The sequence below is a fragment of the Belonocnema kinseyi genome, chromosome 7 (genome assembly GCF_010883055.1).
Source record: "Belonocnema kinseyi isolate 2016_QV_RU_SX_M_011 chromosome 7, B_treatae_v1, whole genome shotgun sequence".
NCBI lineage: Eukaryota > Metazoa > Arthropoda > Insecta > Hymenoptera > Cynipidae > Belonocnema > Belonocnema kinseyi.
The window spans coordinates 139,169,376-139,192,445 of record NC_046663.1 but is presented as its reverse complement, the minus strand read 5'-3'; the positions used below and the strand labels follow the sequence as shown (position 1 = coordinate 139,192,445).

Here is a 23,070-nt window from a genome sequence, read left to right as displayed (position 1 = left end):
CTTAGCGTCAGATAGTATCCGTATTCTCTCAACAATATGCTGCCTGATGGTCAGCAGCTTTGACTTGTTAAGTGTGTGATAACGGGTCCGGAGTTCGCGCTTATATATATATACGTAAAAGTTTGGCATTGAGTATTTGGTAAAAAATGTGTTTTCATGCGTAAACTTAGTATTTATATGCCGTGAAGCTCCTCTCTCTCATTATATCTCTCTCTCTCCGCTTCTCTCTCTCCTTCTCGATCTCTTTCTGTCTCTCTCTCTCTTTCACCGTCAACTCCCTCTCTGTGTGGTCGTCCCGTTCCGTCGCAGAAGGATGAAGTGATCTCGGGGAAGTAAATCACTTCGTAATCCCACAAACACAAAAATCACAAGAACGTCGCACAAAGAAACACACTTAAATTTGAGATGAAGTTAATCGAATAAAACAAAAAATCAACGATTGGTTTTTGCAACATTGGAAAGCAAAAACATAGAAAAAAATCTAACCTCGTCATTTCTTAATTACTTTTTTCATTAAAAGGGTTAATTTTTTTAAATAAGGTTTGATTTAAAAAAAGCGATTCATAGCCCATTGTAAAGCCGCTGAGTTTTCTGACCTGATTAATTAACTAAAGCATATCCAACCTGTAAATAAAGAAATAACTACAAATAAAAAACTAAGAATCGAATTATATTTTTAAAGAATGTACATTGAAAAAATATTTATATTGATATTAGGAAGTGCTTCCAAAATATTATAAAAACATATAATTTCTATTTTCCCTAACAGCTGCTTCATTTTCCTGACATTTCCCTGACTTGCCTGACATGTGGCCACCCTGCATTATGTATATAGATATATATATATATATATTCCAATTAGAAATGAGTCAGGCGGCCCTCACTGTTAAAGTTTCGATTCCCCCGAAACCAGTCCAACGCTATTTGAAGGCAACCCCCGACAGTTGACTGAAAGCGAGAGTTTGGTGTATCATCGATCTAAAAAAGGTAAAAATTAAACTAAAATTAGAGCAGCATATCATTAGACAAGTAAAGGAAATTCGCTCAGAATAGCAATACCTAGAAAAGAACAAATCCGTGAAAATAGAAATAAAGAAAAAGTAGAGGTTTAATTTTTTAAACAAATTTGCAGCTCTTTTCGAAGCTGCTTGTTCAAACGCACTTGAATGAACACGGTATCAAAAAGGTAGATCATTTTAACTTTATCAAAAATGGGCAAGAAGCCTTCAATAAGGATGAAGAACCTGCAGACAACTGAGAAAGCGGAATCTGAATCTTTAAAAAATACAAAAAAGTTCCAAGAAAGAAGATTCAAGAAACACCGTAAAATATAAAAGGGAACGTCTTTGCACTGAAGAAGAATGCGATGCAAGCATAATATCTGAAAGTGATTTCGAGGTGTCTGGATCTTCTGAGGCTTCGTACATATCACCTGCGAAACCAATGAGAAAACTGAAAGCAAAGATAACTTTAAGAGAAGCCCTTTGCATTGCATTATATCGCGCGATAGTCACTGATTGTAACGCCGTTACAATTTAGTACCCAACGTTCCTTTGTCTATTCACTGGGATGGAAAATTGGTAGCATTTTTGATCTCAAAGAAACGCGTAGAAAATTGGACATTTTGGTAACAGGTGAACGAATCGAGAAATTTTAGAGGTTCCAGCAATTTCTTCAGGCACAACAGAAGCCAGGCTAGTGCCGTTTACAAAACAATAACATCATGTTCACAAGCTTATCATCGATCAAAAAATAACTATACCTTGTTCCTGATAATTTCAGAATTTTTATTCAACGGAAACAAGGCTTGACCCTTAAAGGATTAAAGTGGCATGGGATTTCATCGACCTAGAGATATATGAAAGTGCTCTGGAATACGAGAAAATAACTAGTTTTTTTACACCGATTCTTCATTCCAACCTGGAGATGAATACAGAGAGCTTCTTCTACTAACTATTGTATTTTCGGACTCTAATACTATCGCTGAAATAAAGAATGTCTGAAATAATCTAATCTCACAAGAAAGAGCAATGGAAATTAAACCACAGGTTGAACAACAATTAAGGAAAGTTGCATTACACAATTAAGCAGCTGAAATTGCTGTTCTTGCGCAACCTGATGATAATCCAGTACAACATCCTCCAGATGCAGAGGTTCAGCAACCAAGGAGAAGATTAAAATAGACATATCATATAAACAGAGATGTAATGCGTCTTTATCTTTTGGCCCAGAAAAGTAGGCGAAGTGCGTAGAGAGAGCATGATCGTCTCTTCCTACTCAAGTATCCATACCTAGTCGCAATAATAAATTAGCAGAATCCAGCAAACCAAAAACGTTTAATATCTGTGAACAGATTGCTTTTGCCTGTTGAAATGTCTGTTATTGAGAGGCAAGTGGAACAGCAGCTTCCTATTGATGAACTCCCTGCGGAAGATGTGGAGAACGAGGAATTGATTGAAGGCGAAAAATTGCTAGAGATAATGAACATCAAGTACCGAATGCACTAGAACCACTTTCGGACCTAAATAACGTTGATGTAAAGATCAAAACCTCAGAAAAACTACAGCACCTTAAAAGAAATTTTGGTTGTGCTTTTCTAGAGATTAGAAATGTAGAACCAATACAAAGGCATTCTCTGCTTAAGTTGTAGATTATGCTCAAATTTACTACGCATATATTGCCTAAAACACGAGACGCTCAAAATTGATCTGAATTTCGACCGATGGCCCGTGTGTCAAAAATTTATGAATGCCTTGCAGCTATCATTGCAGATAAGATACATTTTCGCATTAGACGGGTATCTTTCAAGTAGACTGCTTCACAGCATTATGGTTCTGTTTAGCATTGCAACATTTGAGCAAAACACTAAATATTACTTCTGATGAATTCAAAATACATGATAATGAGGATAGTCATCTAATGACCTATATTTTATATATCGGTGACCTTACGCTATATACTAGTTGAGATCACAAACAGCAGCAAGTGGTCGATGTCTCAGATTGGTTCTCAAGATTTCTCGCAACTTGGCAAACAAGATCAGGGCAATTAACACTGATGCCACTCCTGTCCTCACGTACTCTTTTGAGCTTATCAAGTAGTCGAACACCAACTTTGAAATTCAAAACGGAACCATCCGCGTCGAAATGACGAAGCACTGAAAGCGCCACAGTAATTCGGCGATTGAGAAGGTAGTTCTACTACGAAATAGAGGGAAAGGTGCGTTGTAGATATTAGGATACTGTGTAAAAGACAACTTATAAGGTTGCGAGAATATTTTAACTTTTTAGAACGCCATGGAGATGAAAAGCCATCTAAAGCGAGAACGTGGATAAAACATAAGTGTGACACACGTTACATTACATTACATTACACGTGACCGGTGTCGATTATGTGGAGATGCCGGCGAATCTATGGAGCACATTTTTATCATTGTCGCGTAATGGCTCATAGACAATATAATCACAGTATATTGGATCGGTATTTTATAATCGCTGCTCTTGTCATACTGTTTCAAATACGGTTGAAAATGGTCCCTTTTTCAAATTTGGGTTAGGATATCTTGAAATATAGGCCGTATGGGGAAAATTTGGATAACGGATTTATGTTAACAGATTCACTCAATGTGGAAGCTCCTCCTTCTTAGGAGAGATCTGATAAGCTATCAAAGAAAACTAGATGTCATTATTGTGATTCGCGAATCGATCGCAAGACAACGTTCACGTGTATATTTTACATGATTTCCATATGTAACCAGCATCGTCGCTCCGCACAGTGGGCAATTTCTCAAAGTGTACTTATAAAACTTAATATCTCTCGAAGAACAAAGCGTATTACATTTCTTTTTTGAGAAAAATCAGTTTAAAAATGTAAAATCTAATATTAACACATAAATCGGATACATGATGGTAATTTTACAATCGTATATTGTGTGATAACCACACACAATACTTTTTGTGTTAGTGCACGATAAACAAGACATTGAATGAGTACAAATGTCTGTTATGAGCTTTTGGAGCAATTAAGATTGCAACGACCCAGGGTGGAGCAGTAGGGTAGCTGCGAATCGAATTTAGAGAGTTGAAAGTGGCGCACAATCCCGCCTGCTGACATGGGTTGGTAAATAAAAAATTGCGAATCCAATATCACGGAATAAAAATTTGAAAAACTTTGGAAACTTTACAAAATTGTCCACATTTATGTTTTCGAGGTCGCTGAATCCATATTTCACGTCAAAATGTCCAAATTTCAAAATGAAAATTGTCGGATCAAATAAGGCGAAATATTGAAAAAAAAATTTGCATAATTTACGAAATTGGCAATACTTACACTTGTGAGGTCGCTGAATTTAAATCTGACATCACGATTTATGTGTCATTCTTGCAATAATTGTTAAAACTTGAAAACAGATATTTATGTTCGAGCTGTAATTGTTTTTCTCTAGAAAAGAAAATATACTAAAAAATGTTCAGAGGGAATTTGAATTCCTGTATTAATCTTCTACGCTATTTTCCCTGATAGATTTGAATTCAGTATGGAAAAATTCGTGACATATGGTGTGCTGCATAAAAAGAAATTTTTTTTCTAGTTCCAGGACAATTTTGTAAATCTTCTGACAAAATGGCGGTTTCTTCTTGCATTTTTCAGGTTTTTTACCTACTTGCTTATCTGTAGAAAATAGAACGGAGCTTTTATATAACTATGTTTTTTTACTGAAACGTAAATCAAATGGTTTTTTACTAGGACATACTATTAATTCTGATCCAAAAGTCATTTTTCATCATCCTCTTAGGATTGGTCATTATAGAAAACTTTGTATGGATTTTAAAATTAAAACTCTAAAAATTGAGATTAAAGATATTAACTATAGGATAAATAAAATTGATAATGAAATTTATTTTTTGGAAAAAAGTTGAATCATTTAACTATAGATAAACAAATTAAATTATTTCTTAAAAGTCAGAAAATGATCATAGATAATCATGTTCAACATATGATTGGAGGCTCTATTTCTAAGTTTAAATGGTTAAAAGAAACCTATTATAACATTAAATCTACACACAACAAACAAATCAAAAATCGTTTTTAAATTTATCAGATAAAGATATTCCTAATGACGCAGGATATTTTTTAAGTTTAGGAAACAAATTCTGCACCAGTAACAATAACAAATGTAAACACATCGAAAACACTTTAGCAAATGTAGAAGAGAAAATTAAACATATTCAAAGTTAAAAAAGAATAGAATTTTGATTCGATATTTCTAACAGACTTTTGTTATATTTAAATAATAAATATAATAACAATATTGTATTCGAGATTAAAATTCTTGATACTAAAACAAAACAATTTATAGCATAAATGAAGAATTATTATTACAAGAGCCGATGAGGGCAACACGACGGCAAAAAAGACGGCAAAAAAGATCAGGGCCGGCACAGACAGTATGGATGATATGGAGAACTCCATATATGTAAATTTCCAACTATGGAAATTCCACACATAGAAAACTGGGCGGAAAGATGAAAAAAAATTAGTTTTGCTTCAAAAATATACATCTTGTCTGGGTTCAGCAGTGTTCGTATTCGATTTCTCTTTTCGGCAATGGTATCGGTGATACCTGGTTTTGTGTACCCTTCAAACTCTTCACTAAGTACCTGAACTTTGGTGAAGTATTTAAACGTCCAAGTTTGCATGGGTCGTCATACTCAACTTGCAAAATTTTGATATTTATAGTTCTGAATTTATTGTTCTCGAGTTGTCGATCAATAGGGGTCCATGCCGAGCGGATTATTCTAGGTAAGAGATTTCCCCCTATGGTAATGGACATTTTTAGTCATTTGGGTTACTTAGACAATATACCTGTGTCAGGAACATAGAAACAAAATTAGGCCTGAGTCCTCAGTTTTAGATTGCATTTTGCACCCAGAAAATTCTTTTAACATCAAAATGGCTAAACGTATAAACGAAGTGATTGTCAGACAGGAATGTTAGCAAGAGAGAAAAAGTTGATGGAGGAAAAAGTGCACTGTAATCCACATAATTTTAACCTTGTTGTTCAAAATTCAATGGAAGATGTACAATGTGCTCGACATTTCATCGGTTTTACAAGAGACATGATAAATTTTATACGCGTTTCACCAAAGAGACTTGCTTGGTTCCGACACTTACAGTCTACAGAAAGCCCTCAATTATCTCAATTTTGCCCAACAAGGTGATTTTATAAATAATAATTATATGAATTTATTAATCATTTTAATTAATGTAAGATTTCAATCATATATTATTTTTCAGGTGGTGCTTGAGAATAAAGTCTCTCCTGACAATACATGACGAAGAAAATTAAGCAACTGCCTTGACTTTCTTTGAAATGATCGCAGATCGTACAGTAGAAACAACTGGATTTAGAAGAACCCGAAGTACCTCGATAGCGAAAAGGTTCACAACGGTTGTAAACGGAAGGCAGTTCATATATCTATTTTCTACCTCTGAGAGCTACTACAGGAAACTATTTTTCGAAATTTATGATCAGGTCTTAAGCTCGATGAATATTTGCTTTACATCTCAAACGATGCACCTTCTGAACTCATTTGAAAACTTTGTGATTGGTCAGGAAGACTCTAGTGTTGATGAGATTATAAGATTTTATAAAGAGGAAGATTTCGACCTAACGAAACTACATTTACACCGTGATATGTTTTCATACATAATTGCAGTATAAAATGCCAATCTCGAGTACCTGAAGGATGTAGTTACTTTTTTAAAAGATAATGTTGAGGTTAATAGTCTTCTTATAGAGTCCAAAAAACTGATAAAAATTCTATTCACCATTCCTAGTAGCTCTTGTATGAATGAACGCTCATTCTCTGCGTTAAGGCGTCTGAAAACGTTTTTAAGATTTGAATACAGTTATAAACGCATTTATCTGCAGGAATGATGTACGAAGAACCTTTCCTTGAAAATAAACAAAAACTAAAAGAACATATTTACCCCCCCCCCCCTCCCTACATTCCCTCCCCCTTTGAAAATGTCATACATGCAAAATATGGGTTGCGTTGGCCCTGAAAAAAGTCCAAGTAATAGTATAAAAAATAACCTAAATTTCATGATCGGTAGATTCCAAAAAAGAAAGTATATCATAAAGATATAGCTAGATGTTTAAAAAACTACAACTCAGTTGCTCCAAAATTCTACGGATTATCTATGATTCATAAACCAGAAAATTCTATGAGACCAGTCACTTTTTTCTGGTTTTTCATTACTATCATTATCTACGTACGCTAGTCTACTCATTAAAAAAATATTGGGAAAAGTAACACTTTTATCAAAAACCGTTGGGATTTGATTGATAAAATTAAAACTTTTAACATACTAAATAACAATAAATTCGCTTCACTTGATAAAAAATTTCTTTTTACTAATATTCCTAAAGATTTGGTTCTAAAAAACATATAATTAAATTGGTATAAAATGAGATATCTGACAACATTACCGGTTAAACAATATTTTGAACTTGTTGAATTTTGCATTGATAATTCCTATTGCAGTTTTCAAAATGAAGTCTTTAAGCAAACATTTAGTACACGTATGGGGATCCCCGTTATCTGATGCAATTGCAGATCTAGTTATTGAAAAACTGGAACAAGATGTATTAAAAAGTCTGCCAGTTGAAACTTTTCGAGGTCTCCCAGGTCCTCTCTTATGTATTTCCTCTCGGCTGATTTCACTTTCGGGTGGTTCGTCAATGACCGGAACATCATTTATAAGTGGTATTTCGAGGACATGGACATCCTTTATAGGTGTTTCAGCTTCGATAGGAACATCATTGTCTGGAAGTTCATTGAGAATATTCTCATCCATTTTGCGGTTGAGAAGAAATTCCACCTGGGGTGTAGTTGATGGAGTTTCTTGAATGTTTCCCGTAAAGTATTCATTTATAAATTGCACGTCACGTGTTATGCGGATTTTTCTCTCGGAATGAATTCAAATTCGGTATGCTTTCGCATCAGTGGCGTAGCCAACAAGAATGCCTTTAACTCCACGTGGTTTTGTTTGTCCTTGTCTGGACTCTTATTGAGACAATACGCAGTAACACCGAATTCTATTAAATTTCTTAAATCAGGCCACTTACCTTTCCATTTCTCGTGTGCTGTTTCCATTCTCAGTAGCTTGGTAATACATCTGTTCCGTATGTAGCACGCGGTGGCGACAGCTTCTCCCCAAAATTACACAGGCAGTCTGGAATCTATCAACATACAACGCGCTGGTTCCATTTTTGCGTTCTGTAATTCCGTTCTACTGCGGAGTGTAGCGTGCTGTTAATCGATTTTTTATTCCTGATTCCTTCAGAATTTGATTTTTGTCTGAGTTAATAAACTCGGTACCGTTGTCGGATTGGAGTGCTTTAATCTTTAATCCAGTGTGCGTTTCGACGTATTCCAAGAACTTTGAAATTACATCCAATTTGTTGCGAAGTAGGTAGTGCTCCGTCCAACGGCTGTAGTTAGCCGTAAATGTTAGGAGGTACCGTGCTCCGCCAAGAGATATTGTTCTCATGGGACCATACAGGTCGGTGTGGATGACTTCGAGAAGATGCTCCTTAGCTTCCTTTTGGATATGGGTTTCGGGTGATTTTACCGGCTGCACATGTATCACATGGCTGGCAGCTGGGATCAACCGTAAAGTCAAGTCCTGTGACGACCTCGTTTTGCACCATGAGATTCATGTCTCTCTGATTTAAGAGATGAAGCCGTTTGGGCAACTCGATTGTGTCACTCTTTTTAACACTCGCGACAAACGCGACGTCAGATTTTAGACGTATAAAAAATAAATCACCTTCGCGCTTCACGGTCAGTCTTACACTTCCGTTTTTGTCTGTCACTTTCGCACTAGTTTTAGTGAAAATAACAGTATAATCCTTGACCACAATTTTTGCAACTGACAATAAATTGGTACGCAAACTCGGCACGTGAAGAGCATTTGGAAATAAGAACGCTTTATGCTGCTTCCCGTTTGATGCTACAATACGGACGTCCCCTTTTGCTGTGACTTCAGAGGTCGCGTCACTTGCCTATTTCACTTCAATATTTCACTATAATATTATTCAATATTTCACTATAATCACACCTTGTGTGATTCTGTGAAAAGGTGTCGTTCCTTACATACTAGGTAGTCTGATAAGTCCCTGAAAAATGAAACACGGAGACGTTTTTTTGGCCAAGGTCAGTTTTATTTTTCAACAAACTCTTCTTTTAGGTCGATACAGCGAGTCCAACGATTTTCTAACTTTTTGATACCGTCCGAAAAGTACTCGATCGGAAGGTCTCCAAAATACGCCTCAGTTTCAGCTATGAGCTCCTCATTTGAGTAAAAACGCTTACCGGTGAGCCATCTCTTCAGGTTAGGGAACAAGTAATAGTCGCTGGGCGCCGGGTCTGGTGAATACGGTGGCTGAGGAACCAATTCGAAGCCGATTTCATCCAATTTTGCTTGTGCAACCAAGCATGAATGAACAGGCGCATTGTCGTGATGATAAAGCGGTTTTTTCTTCTTCAAATACGGTCGTTTTTCGGCAATTTCGATTTTCAATCGGTCCAATAATGATGAATAGTATGCTCCAGTTATGGTTTTACCTTTTTCAAGATAGTCCACGAATATTATGCCACGTGCATCCCAAAATACGGAGGCCATAACCTTTCCGACTCATTGTTGCGTTTTTGGACGCTTCGGAGCACTTTGGCCCGGTGGAACCCACTGTTTTGCCTGTTGCGTTGACTCAGGAGTGTAGTAGTGCATCCAGGTTTCATCCTTGGTTATGAATCGGCGCAAAAACTTGGTCGGCTTACGCGAAAATAATGCCAAATTCAGCTGGGAAGTTGCCACACGAATTCGTTTTTGGTCCACTGTGAGCAAACGCGGCACCCATCGTGCGCAGAGCTTCTTCATGTCCAAAACTGAATGCACGATATTGCCCACACGTTCCAATGATATGCCTACAGCATTAGCTACCTCTCTCAATTTCACTTTGGGATCATTCAACATCATATCATGGATTTTTTCGACATTTTCTGGTGTAGTGACCTCTTTTGGGCGCCCAGATCGTGCAGCATCAACTGTGCTCGTACGACCACAACGAAACTCGATAAACCACTTATGAATCGTTCCAATCGACGGTGCAGAGTCCGGGTAATACTTATTCAGCTTGGCCTTGGTCTCGGATATCGTTTTCTTGCGAAGATAGTTGTGTTTGATCAAAACTCGAAACTCAGATTTTTCCATATTAAACAAAACTCGGAGGTTAGTCGCTTCTCAGTGCTGTGACTTGTAAATGCGTAAACATAAATGGCTGAAGTTTTGACACGCGTCATTTGAAGGATCAAGCTCGACGAAAATGGTTTACATTAGTGAATACTAATGCCATCTCTTAGAATTTTCAGGTACTTATCAGACTGCCTAGTAGGTTCGACGTACAGGCACCATTTGCCGCCAGCCGTGACGTTGTGTATAAAGTCTTCTAGATGATTGGAGATTTCACTCACGAGGAATGCATCGTCCACATTATTTGCGTTGATTTCTTAATTTTTCTTCATTTTAAAGCACTTGGAGTTCCATGGCCTATTTTTCCACAAAAGTCGCACTTTATTTTTTCTCGCTCTGGTTTCCGAGCGTTGTCTTGTCGTTGCTTGACGAACATGGCTCCCTTGTTATTACTTTTGTGTTCTCTGGCGCAGTTTTTTTCAATAATTTTTCCGATTAGCTTTTCTATATCTGGTAATGTAACATGTGATTGCACAGCGCAGCAAAAGTAGTCATAGCTACTTGGTAAGCTGTGCAGCAACATTATTGACGATAAATCAACATTGATCTCGATGTCCATTTGTTCTAAATCGTCAACGATGTTCATGAATCGTGACAAATAATCTCGAACGTCGTCGCCATCGCGCATTTTTTTGTTAGAGTAGCTGTTCCAGAAGTGTAGCTTTTCTTGTAGGGTCCTGGGACGCGTGAATAGATTCGACTTTCGTCCAAACGCTGCGTGATGTTGCGCAATTTCGAATGGGTTTCAATTGCGACGAACTAATTTCATAGTTTCCCTTGGAAAAGGGTTCAATTCATATCGAATTGTAAGAATTGGATGGGTCCTTAGCCATCTTGTAGTTTTCGCGTACGTGTCCTTTGTTGTGGTGCTAGTGATAGAAAAAGATTATTTTGCACTTTTCGCACTCACTGCAGAAACACTAAGGATATTAACACTTGCGATAAATGAGAACATGCGCACGTGGTCGTCCAATGCGATAGCGTTGGTTCCCCTTTGTTTGGAATCCGATTGATATTGTTCGTCAAATATGACCTTTGGGCCCATAACCTGAAAGAGAGTACATCAGTGGGTAGGCAATTAATTACAAACTGAGTGGAATACGAGTTCTAGATTTATTGTGAAACAATTAGATTAATGGACTGTAAATGACCCGTGTCGCGAATGACGCAAGAAAGAATAAAAGAACGCAGTTAATAGAAAAAAATACAGTGGTGACATCTATTTCAGAATTATAGAGGGCGCGAATTGCAAATTCTCACATCTTCAGATAAGCAAGGAGAATAGAAATGTAACCTGAAGATGCTCCACGTCTTGGAGCCTACTATTAACTAAGTGTTTATTTTTGTAAAAACTTGAAAGTCGGTTTGTTAATTGCTACCAAAAGCAGATTTTTCAAACCTGTTAAATTCTAACCTCAAGATTCTAGGACGATATATACAGAAGTAGCTACATTTTTTAGATTAAACCTTTTTTACCGGCATTCATAAAATGAACGTCTCAAAAGCTTTGGATTTTTTAAATAAATACACAAAAAGCAAATTTCTTCTCACAATGCGCAGCTGAGCCTACTCCAATGTTAGGTTAGTCTCATTTTGAGATTGTTAAATTCCAGATATAATTTCTTTAAAATGGATAACGTTTTCTGATCACATTTTTTTGGCCTTAGTTCAGTAACACTTCAGTTCGGAAGCAGACTTTTGTTCTTTCCTTAAATAGCAGTTTCGATTTCACAGAAAGTTTTTATGCTCTTTTGTAAAACTGAAATTTAGTCCTTCACTTCATTATGAACTGCCACCATGTATTTATTTAAACAACTGCCCCATTCACAATCATCATTTTCGAATTTGCAAAATAAAATACTTTTTTATGATATAAAAACTGCTAATACCAACTTTTAGCAACTCTCTCGTTTTTTTTCACCGTTTTTTTCGAATTCTTTAACTTCTTTTGAGCTTTTCAGATAGAGCGAGGCAATAATTAATTTAATTTTAAATAAATAATTGTTTAAACCATTTAATATTATTTATGACAATATTTTCTTAGAGTAAAGCTAGAAAGTTGCGTTTTTTTTTTTAAATTTCAAACTTTTTTCAACTTTTCACCTAATGAGCTAATTAATGGAACCTAAACAACGTAATTATTTAAACAATTGATGACTTTTCATAACTACCTTCTCTTAGATAAATGCTAGAATGTTGCATTTTTTTCGAAATCTTCGGTTTTGTTTGGACTTTTTAGCTGTAAACAAATAATAAATAAACATCTATAAGAATAATTTTATAAATAGTATTGTATTTTTTTCAAAATTATTTTTAATCTTTTGCCAATGTTTTGAAAATATTAATTTAAACGAAAAGTTCAGATGTCAAGCCATTTCGAGCGCGGATAGTACTCATGGGGAACCATATGCGACGTACGACCGGGTTGTGTATTCGCTGCATTATAAAAAATGTCGAGCGGGAGGTTTGACACTGAACTCGGGAGGCCGTGTACAGCTACGGGTTATTATTGGTTATGATTAAATTCATACATTGATTCTAAGCCGACCTTATTAAAAGAAAAATTTTCACAGGCCCATGCCCAGAAAGTAGAGTTATCTGGTGGTGTATGTACTCAAGCTCAAGGTCTTAAATGATACTTTAGTATTGCAGGTAATCCGTGTATAGATCGCTGTTTCAACGTAGCGTTCAAATAAAATAGCGCAGTACAATAGGGTTTAACCGCAGTGCTGCAGGACTCAACTGTACCAGCCTTACAAGACAATAATAATAAGTACAACACGAAGTTTATTGCAAAGCGTAACAAAAAAATTGATTTCCATATGCGTTACTATTACTTCCCCCCCCCCCAATTACTGGAAAAAAACGTCGTCATTGTTAATAATATACATATTTGGAGATTTAAAATTAATCAATCAAATAATGAATTGATTACAACATCTCACGGGATAAGGTTGATTTACTGCAGTCAGGAAGTTGCTTCCGGTACTCTGTTACCACTTGCAGTCAATATTGTTACAGACTTTCGCATCTAGTAAAAAGGGAATTAAATTCAAATATCAATTTTACACCTCCTTTGTGAGAATCTTATAAATGGATGAAGTGGGTAGACGCTTTAAGTTCTCAAGATACTGATCTTCCCTTTTCAAAGCTCAATTGATTTGTTATTTTATTTAAAAGGGTTTCAGAAACTCCCCTTTTTTCTCCAGCATAGAGCTGAAGATCTCAATTAATTGCAGATCCTGGACCGGTTCTTTGTTCGCTCGTAGAGCTTTAACCTATTATTTAATGTAAACCAGTACCAGGAAATCGCAAATCTTGCCTCACGCATAGCACCATGTAAACTAAAAAAAATTCCACGCTTTGGGATACCGCATAAGATACTACTGGCAGATCAAGTATCTCTTTTAGTCCTTCCGATAGTAATCGTCATTGACTCTCTTCATTAGAAAGTCCAGGATATTTTTTTCTTTATTTTTTAGGATGTTTTTCACATACTGGTCAGTGATTCCAGATTCGTAGTTCTGGCAGTTTAAGCCGGCCCACTAATCCTGCAATTTTTTGTGAAAGGAACGGATGAACCTGTTGTTTTTTCAGACTATACTTCGAATGCAATCTTCAGAAGCATTTCTGGAATGTAATGCCTGCACATAAAATATATAAAATGACTTTCTATTTCATCCAAGTAACGGCAACCTTTTTGATATCAGTGTTAGCAGCTTCCGTGTCGCAGCAAATTTCTTGTATAGGATCAGTAAAGCCCCATTCCTGGATATATTCAACTCACTTTCAGCTTCTTCCGAACTGCCATGAGAATTTCGTAGTCTTCAGCAGTAAAAATTACGGACAATCAATCCAACCTTTCCGTGTATTGCTAGAGACGGAAGAAATTTTCCATCCAAGTGCACGATAAATACTTTATCTTAAATGTTACCGTACTTTTGACGGGTATTTTCGGCATACAGAATGCGAAGTTCTTCTCACGCGTCTAAAGCTGTAAAAGTTTCAGTGACATAATCTTTCGCTTCGGTGCGGATTACGTCGCTTCTGTATCTGAATTTACACAAGAAGTAAAACATTGGGAAATCAAGTTTTGATGTATCTTTAATCACATATCGCCTCACTTCCAGTGAAGCACTACTGGAACTGGATGCCAATTACATTTTTGAAACATGGACTGAAATTAAGAAAATATATTTTTTTAATTAATGGCAGACGTAATACGTAAATAAATTATATGGATGTATGGAAACAATTAATAGAACAGTTAATTCAAACCCATATACAGGGAGAGAAAGAAAGAAAAATTAGAAATTACTTTCAAGCTAAATAAGTGCTGCATATAATGGTGAAAAGTATGACTGGAAATTGTTGCTTGGTTGTGAGGTTTTCACTTGTAAAGATTTATCAACTTCAGCCATTATAATTTACGTCCTTTTTCTCTTTAAATTATCAGAAATTGTTTATTTTCTTCAAAAGCAACAGTGCAAGACAGAAACATATGTTAAGGCTATATAAAACCATCCAGTAACTTCCTGATCCACATAATCAGTTTTATAAATTTTTTCACGTAATATGCGTGTAATATCTAACCACCCAGAGATAGCGCATCCCTTACCAATCAAGGCAGTGTTTCCGGAACTTAAGTATACCCATAATCCAGGTATAATATTCATAAGATACAGAAACAGCTTTTCGGACAATTGCTGAATCTCTGAACCTGCAGATATAAGCGCCGCACACCAAAGTCTCTAAGTAACTATGTACTTAAAGGAAAAGTTACATTCAAAATGACCCATATAGAAAACTTGAAGAATATTTAAAATACGTAATATTTCAGAAAAATATATTCACAAAAAAGAATGCAATTGTTTAAAAATTATTTTCTATAATGTTTATTTATTATTTGTTCATAACTAAAAAGCCAAAGCAAAGTTAAAAATTTCATAAACAAGCTGCAACTATCTAGCATTAATATAGGATAAGGTAGTTATAAAGAATAAAAATTTATTTAATCAATTATATTTGTTCAACTGCATTAATTATTAACTGACTTTAAGTGAAAAGTGCATAAAAAAGGGAAAATTTGAGAAAAAACATCGACTTCCTTCCTGCAACTGAAAAGATGAAAATAAAATGACAAATTCGAAAAAACCGCAGCTTTCTAACTCTATTCTAAGAGAAAATTCCTAAAAACACAATAATACATTGTTAAAGAAAATTATGTAAATTAGAAAGTAGTATTTTATGTATCGGAAACAATTTGTATTTTAAAAACCGAAACTAAAAATCATAATTTGTACCAAAAACTCACAAGACCCAATTTTTAACCTATAGAGTTTTTTTTTGTCCACATAAAACAGACTTATGAAGGTGATATTTAAGAAGTAATTATTAATTTGCATTCTACAGCTAATTGTCAAAAGAAATGTTAAATTTCAAATAGATTTATCTAATACTGACGATTCCGAATAAAATTTACAAAAACATATTTTTTCTTATGGGAAATACGAGTTCAACTTCATGGGGCTTGTGAAATTTCTAAATATAAATTTTTCAACACATTTATTTTTTTGTCAATTCGGACAAATTTGGTGGCGATATACATTGGAAATTTGACAAAAATTTCCATGCATTTTTGCACTACACTACTGTGTACTTTGTGTAGTATGTAAAGTGCATCGCGAACTGCTAAAACGACATATACATTGTTTCGTCAGGTCAATTAGTTTGTAAAGTTACATAATGTATCTAATTTCTCCTGGTGGCGATAGAATGATGACCCATGACACCCCCTGCCATCGATAAGTCACGGGAGTCACACATGGCATAAGAGCGGAACCAAATAATTAACATTGGCAAATAAATATATCCAGAAGTGTCAGGTCCTTAAATTACATACAAAATATGTGCTAATTCAAAACTAGTATGTAGTTTATGACTTTTTAAACCTACACACGTCAAACAACGAATGATAAAATTATAAATATTTAGCTCACGTTCATTCACGCAGGTTCCATTAAATTTACTACGTATTGCAAGCGTCAAATAGTTAACATCGTAATCCCATGTAAAATAACTGAAACTTTTTTTATAGTGTACTAAAACAATAAAAACATGCTAAAAAAGGTACGTACTTTTTTGCTGGAACAGTTTTATGAAGATTCCAGAGTTTTAATGTATGATCATCACTTCCAGTAATCAAAACGGGATCTGTAGGGTGAAAAACTAGGGCTCGAACACCATCAAAGTGTGACCGCAGAGTATACTTAGCATTCCATGTTTTTCGGAAAGCCTCCTCGGTACTTGTCGTCATCTATAAGACCACGAATTTAAATTTAAACATTTGGTATTCACATTGGCACATTACGTAATTTAAGGAAAACTATCTTCGATGTTATTCTCTCTGTTAAACATATGTTGGTTGAATGACCAAATTATCGGAAAAGGCCCGCCTAACTTATCACCAGATTTGATCACTACTAATTTAAAAAATATATTTTTTGAACTCATAGTATAGGTTAGCTTTTTCTTGTTGCTTTAGGTCTTACGTTTTGAGGGTTTAGAAATAAACCATTTTTATTTGAAACGTGTTAATGCATTTCGCTATAATATTATAGCCTCATCAGAACTGTAAAGATTACTAGAGAGAACTCAATCTGTACTTTAAGAGTATAAAGTTAATATCATACATATAAATTACAGCAATTCGCATTTACCACATTAACCGTCTAGGTAACACTGATAAAAATATTTATAGGTTAGGTTTTGTCCAAATCCATTTTTAACATTAATTTTCGGTGTTTCTAAAGGTACAAAAATATAAAATAATATAAAATATATAAAAATAAGAAAATTATGATGAAACTGAAAATTCCGTAATATACTTAAAGTTTTTTAAAAATTGCAAAAGCATTTTTTTGGATAAAGTTCCCATCTTTCTGTCTGTCTTTTGAAGATCGTAATAAGACTACATTAAATGTTAATTTTAAACTTGTATTTAATTTTTTTAGAAAAAAGAATTTACTTTAAATTGAAATTGATGTTAATTTTTGTAAAAGTAAGAATATTAATATCTTAATAATAATAATTAAAGTAGGACCACATGGTGGTGTGGTCTTACTCCAAGATTAAAGATTAGGAACAAATTTTTACATTTTTTGAATCATGGTTAAATTGATGATCTTATTCTGTGGAGTGTTTACATACTTCTGTAGACTATTTTTTAAGCCTTTGAGTTGCTTTATGTTCAGAGATCCTAGTTTTAAGGTTTCATAGAAACTGATTGGTATCAAAAACCTACATCTGCAGGTCGTACTCTAAATTTTTTATCTCATCATCATTTAAGTCATAAAAAAAGTGTAGTATTTTTTTAGTAGATAGAGCAATAAAACTCTCTGAACCATCCTTTCATAATAAAAATATTTCAATTATTTACGAATTTTAACTAAAAATATTTACTCATTTCATTTCATTAATAATAACATTAAAAACCGATTCACTTTTTTTAAATCATCTATAATAAAACCATAAACACAATCTTTAACTAACAATTCCGCGATGTTCCCAGATCGATTGTATTGCCATATTTACAAGAACTCTATTTACCTCTTATAAGAATACGTAAAAAGCTTAAGGGCATGTGACACACCCAAATACCTATATTACCGACCTCACTTTATCAGTCCACTAATTGTTTTTTTGAACCTAAGAACTTTTTTTGTAAATAAAATATCGGTCTAAAACTTTGAGAAACCCAAGAGCCGAAAGACAACTACGTTAAAGTACAAAGTTTAATAATAAAAGATGTGAAAAAATATTTTAGCTAAACCTTATCCGGCAAACAAAAGACTCATAACGTTAGGACCAGCCAGCTGTTAGAGCCTCGTTTAGTGGTCGCCAGGGTTCGGATTTTCGTATACACTGCAACCGGCTGATGCCGATGGCATTGATAGTTGAAATATTTCTTTAACATTTTTCATTATTAAATTTTGTACTTTAACATAGTTTTCTTTCGGCTCTTGCATTTCTCAAAATTTGACACCGATATTTTATGCATAAAAAAAGTTCGAACGTTCAAAAAATGTCGCAGTTCAGAAAAAAGATTAAATATATTTCAGTGAAGTTCCAAAAAAACGTTCAGTGAACTGATAAAGTGAGGTCGGTAATATAAGTATTTGGCTGTGTCACATGCCCTTAAACTCTCTCTTGTTTTTTTAATAAAAATAAATTGAGCGATATCTTATTACAACCTATTAAAGGGGGGGGGGGTAAAAGGGCGTGCAAATGGAAATATTGTGATTTTCGGCGAAAGTTGACGTCAGAGGGAAAAGTATTTCATAGAAAATATATAGATTATAAAAAATCTACAACTTTTTTATCAGTGACTTTTTATATAACCTCAAAATGTCCGAGAAAAATGCGAAAAACCGTGTTTTCTTTTTTTTCTCGTTTTTTACTTTTCATTTCCGCAAAAATAATTTTAGTTCGACGAAACTCAATGAAAGTATACCTTTTTATGTCCTCAAAATTAGAAAAAAAAATTATATGGAAAAATAAATTGGTTTCCGAGATAATCATTTGTTCCGGTCCGAAACACTTTTTTTCAAATGAAATTTGGCCTTCAGAAAATCATCGTACAGAGTTACTTCAGGGCTCAATTTTCTTGTTTTGATATATGCTTTCTGATGAAATGAAAAAAATATAATCCCTATTGGAGAACATGCTCTAAAATGGAAAAACTCGAAAAGTGACTTTTGCAACAATAAATTTTTCACTAAATGTTCATAATTTGTTTAAATTGCAAATTATCTTAAAAAACTTATTACTTCATTCAATTTTATCGAAAAAAGTACGAAAAAACTGTATTTTATTATTTGACCAAAAGCTTTTTGCGTTAGTGATAAAAAATGAAGCTTCTGGTCAAATAATAAAATACAGTTTTTTACATATTTTTCCGTAAAATTGAATGGAGTAATCAGTTCTTAAAGGTTTTTTTTACAATTTAAACAAATTATGAACATTTAGTGAAAAACTGATTGTTGCAAAAGTCACTTTTCGGTTTTTCCATTTTTGAGCATGTTCTACAATAGGGATTATATTTTTTTCATTTCATCAGAAAGTATATATCAAAACAAAAAAATTGAGCCTTGAAACAACTCTGTACGATGATTTTCTGAAGGAAAAATTTCATTTGAAAAAAATGTTTCGGACCGGAACAAATGATTATCTCGGAAACCAATTGATTTTTCCATGTAATTTTTTTTTTTAATATTGAGGACATAAAAAGGTATAAAGGTATAAGGAAATTCTAGTATTATTTCCCTTAAGTGTTAATAGAAAAACTTTGAACTAATTTTTGAACAAATGAAAAAACTTGAAAGATATAAAAAAATTGAAAATTTGAGTTCGTTTTTCCTTTAGTGCTACACCGAAAAAATTAGTTGTTGAAAGTTTAAATGACCGAGTAAATTACTGTAGGATAGGTCCAAACGTATGTTATAAATTCGAAGTATCCTCGTTAGAAACTTTGATTGATATATATTTAGAAAATATGAAGGATATTAGAAAGTACAAAGGACTTTAAGGAAAAATGTCAAGACCAGAGGAACAGACTTCTTGAAACACTCATACACTCATGTATACACTAACCGCGGTAAATCACACTTACGACCACGTCTCACGACCGTGAGATGGGTGGTCACAGGGCACGATGAAATCACAACCACAGGTCGGCGAAACCTTCGTTTGTCTTGAGGACACGAAGCAATCCAAGGATGACAACTTTCTACATCCATCTGGCAAGTTCCTTGGCATATTTTTGGCACGCTAGTATAGCTTTAAGGTTACGAACCAGTGATAGATTCGTACCTCCGAGAGAACCGATAACAAGGCATGAAGCCTCTTCTCCTTCTCCTTAGCAGTTATACGGCACTCTCACTGCACACTCTAGTGATATAGCACTCTTACGGCCGCATTATATTTGTAGAGATGCATAGTTCTCGCGTGGGTGGGGCACCCAGATAGTATGTGTCGTAGGTACTCAGCGTGTGCATGACACGCTATGCACCTTTTGCTAGTAACTTCTTGGCATAAAATGCGGTCGCCGCATACTAAGTTGGAGATTACCCTGACCTGGAACACAAAAATGAAACCCTCTGTACCTGAATTAAGCCTTGATGAATTAAGAAAAGCAAAAGTTTGCTCTTTTGACAAAAACTGTTCTACTTTTTTGTAAAAGTTTTCGTGCATTTTATTGTCAAGTAGCACTTGGAGGAATTTTTAAAACTCTGCTTTCTCCACTGCAGCTTTTATAAAAGAAGCATCTAGATGGAGTAATTCACTTTCCTCACTTCTGATGTTAAAATTCAGGCAAATGGTAGCGGTCGCCTTGAAGGCATGAAATGTATAATCGCGCAACAGACCAATTGATATGAAAGCTCTTATGATATGCTATTATGATATGCAGAGCTTAAATCGAAAGCTTTCAATCTCTTTCCAGACAGGTTCAATTCTTCGAATAATCCTGTTGTTGAGTACCGATGTAAAAATCTTTTGCAGTGTGCTCAAAAAAGTTATTGGCCTGTAATTCTCTGGATTGGATAAGTCGCCTTTCTTCAGCAGGAGTATAGTGTACCCTAACACCAGTCCCTGCTTAATGGGCGTTTCCGACTTTAAATATGAGGTTAATATACGGGCCAGATGTTCTTGAGCGAACTTTGAAACCTTTTCCGTGAACGGTCTACTAGATGTAATGTAGTCAATCACACACTGAACACGGGACGCATTCTGTTTTGCTCATCCTATCTTCTTGTTCAGTTGATGCATGCGGTTTTTGATGTTTTATCTTCCTAAATATCCTCACGTAAACAGATATCCATTTCAGCTAGATCTTATGGCTTAGGAGAAACCTGTATGTTAATGTTACTCCTTCTCCTGAAATCAATATTATCTCTCAGAAGGTGCATACTATGGCGGGATTGCCTACCGAGAGAGGAAAAGGATTAGGAAGCCGAGACATTAGTGCGTTTATTAACTTACAATGCTTAGTAGCGTGAAAGGTAGATATGCGAGTCCGGGTGGAAACGGCGGGCCTTGTCAGGATTTTCGCAGAGAGCACGACAGGTAATCCTCCTGGAGGCGTTGCAGCCGGACGGCGGGCCCTGTCCGGATCCTAGTAGAGAGCACGACAGGTATACTTCCTGGTGGCGTCGTAACCGAGCGGCGAGCGAGGAGCACAATCACAGCGGGTCGGGTATGGGAGCAATACATGCGCGGATTAGCCAAAACGGGAACCAGAGCTTTTCAAGGGGGTCGGACCAAGACTGAGGGGTCGGCCGGTTCACGCTTCAGGGTGTCTAACGATTCTTAGGAACAACATTCAAGGTCTTTTCCAGGGTTTCCAGTTCAAGAAATTAAAATTTTCCAGGCCTTCTTTTTTACATCAAATAATGAAATAAACGTATTTCATACATGTAAAAAATGAGCCATTTCATCTTTTATGGGCCAACAATTTCTAAAGAAAGCCGAATCGTAAATAAACTTATTCTTAATTTTTTGCAGATGATGTTTGTGAAATTGCTGTGAAATCTTTATTGAAATCTGGCGTGCGCGCCTTTTATAAATCGTTCACATCCGTGAAATCTTTATGAAATGTTGAAGATATTAAAAATATTTTGAAATGTTTGAAATATTTTGAAATCTTTAGAAATATTTTGTACCCTCAAAAACCGAGTAGTCAACCTCTCGAAAAATCCGTTGTATGGCCATGGCTTATTCTAATTCTGAAACTGAATTCACATAGAAATTTTAAATAAATAATTTTTATTATTTCTGAGTTGAACACCTCAAAAAAGTGCCTTGAAATATCTTTATTTAATCTGCAATAAACAAAAGGTAAATTATATCTTGACAAATAAAAAAATGTTCAGCAGCAAGATTTTTTCTAAACGAGATTGTTCATTCATTATTATTGCACCATAAAGCCATTTCCCTTTCGGTGATGGAGAATTTTCAGATTGATCCAGAATTCTCGTGTTATTTATGTAAATGACACGTTCGATCCGCAACACTGCTCCGACCCAGGTTTCTGATCAATCTCTCTAGCAATGACCCCAAGTGAAGATCCTCACAAAGTCGTTATGTCAGGTTCCCCACTTGGGTCCATTAGTGACTAAGGTCTTTTGTTGTCAGGCGTCATTCACTCTACTGACACTCTTTTTATTAACTATTTGCCGCCATACTTTCCTGTCATGGCATACTTCTCTAGCATCTTTTATGTCCATGCATTTTTTCATGCAGGTTCTCGTGTTTCTGTGATTTCTTATGTCTCTTCTAACTAAGGTCTCATTCACACATTCTAACCATTCTTTCTGCGGTTTATCTCTGGACATGCTGCCATTTACTAGGCAGTCTGATAAGTCCCTGAAAAATGAAACACGGGGACGTTTTTTTGGCCAAAGTCGGTTTTATTTTTCAACATACTCTCCTTTTAGGTCGATACAGCAGCCAGTCCAACGATTTTCTAACTTTTTGATACCGTCCGAAAAGTACTCGATCGGAATGTCTCCAAAATACCCCTGAGTTTCAGCTATGAGCTCCTCATTTGAGTAAAAACGCTTACCGGTGAGCCATCTCTTCAGGTTAGGGAACCAGTCGCTGGGGGCCAGGTCTGGTGAATACGGTGGCTGAGGAACCAATTCGAAGCCGATTTCATGCAATTTTGCTTGTGCAACTAAGCATGAATGAACAGGC

The 23,070-nt window shown here is 35.2% G+C and overlaps 1 protein-coding gene across 1 annotated transcript in view; it reads right to left on the bottom strand.

Moving 5' to 3' along the window:
- The window catches only part of LOC117176693 (striatin-4), a 292,342-nt gene that overhangs the window by 25,628 nt on the left and 243,644 nt on the right, over nt 1-23,070 (bottom strand). The window contains exon 11 of the mRNA XM_033366947.1: nt 16,455-16,633. Coding sequence (XP_033222838.1) covers nt 16,455-16,633 — 179 coding nt within the window. The remainder of the gene's footprint in view (nt 1-16,454; nt 16,634-23,070) is intronic.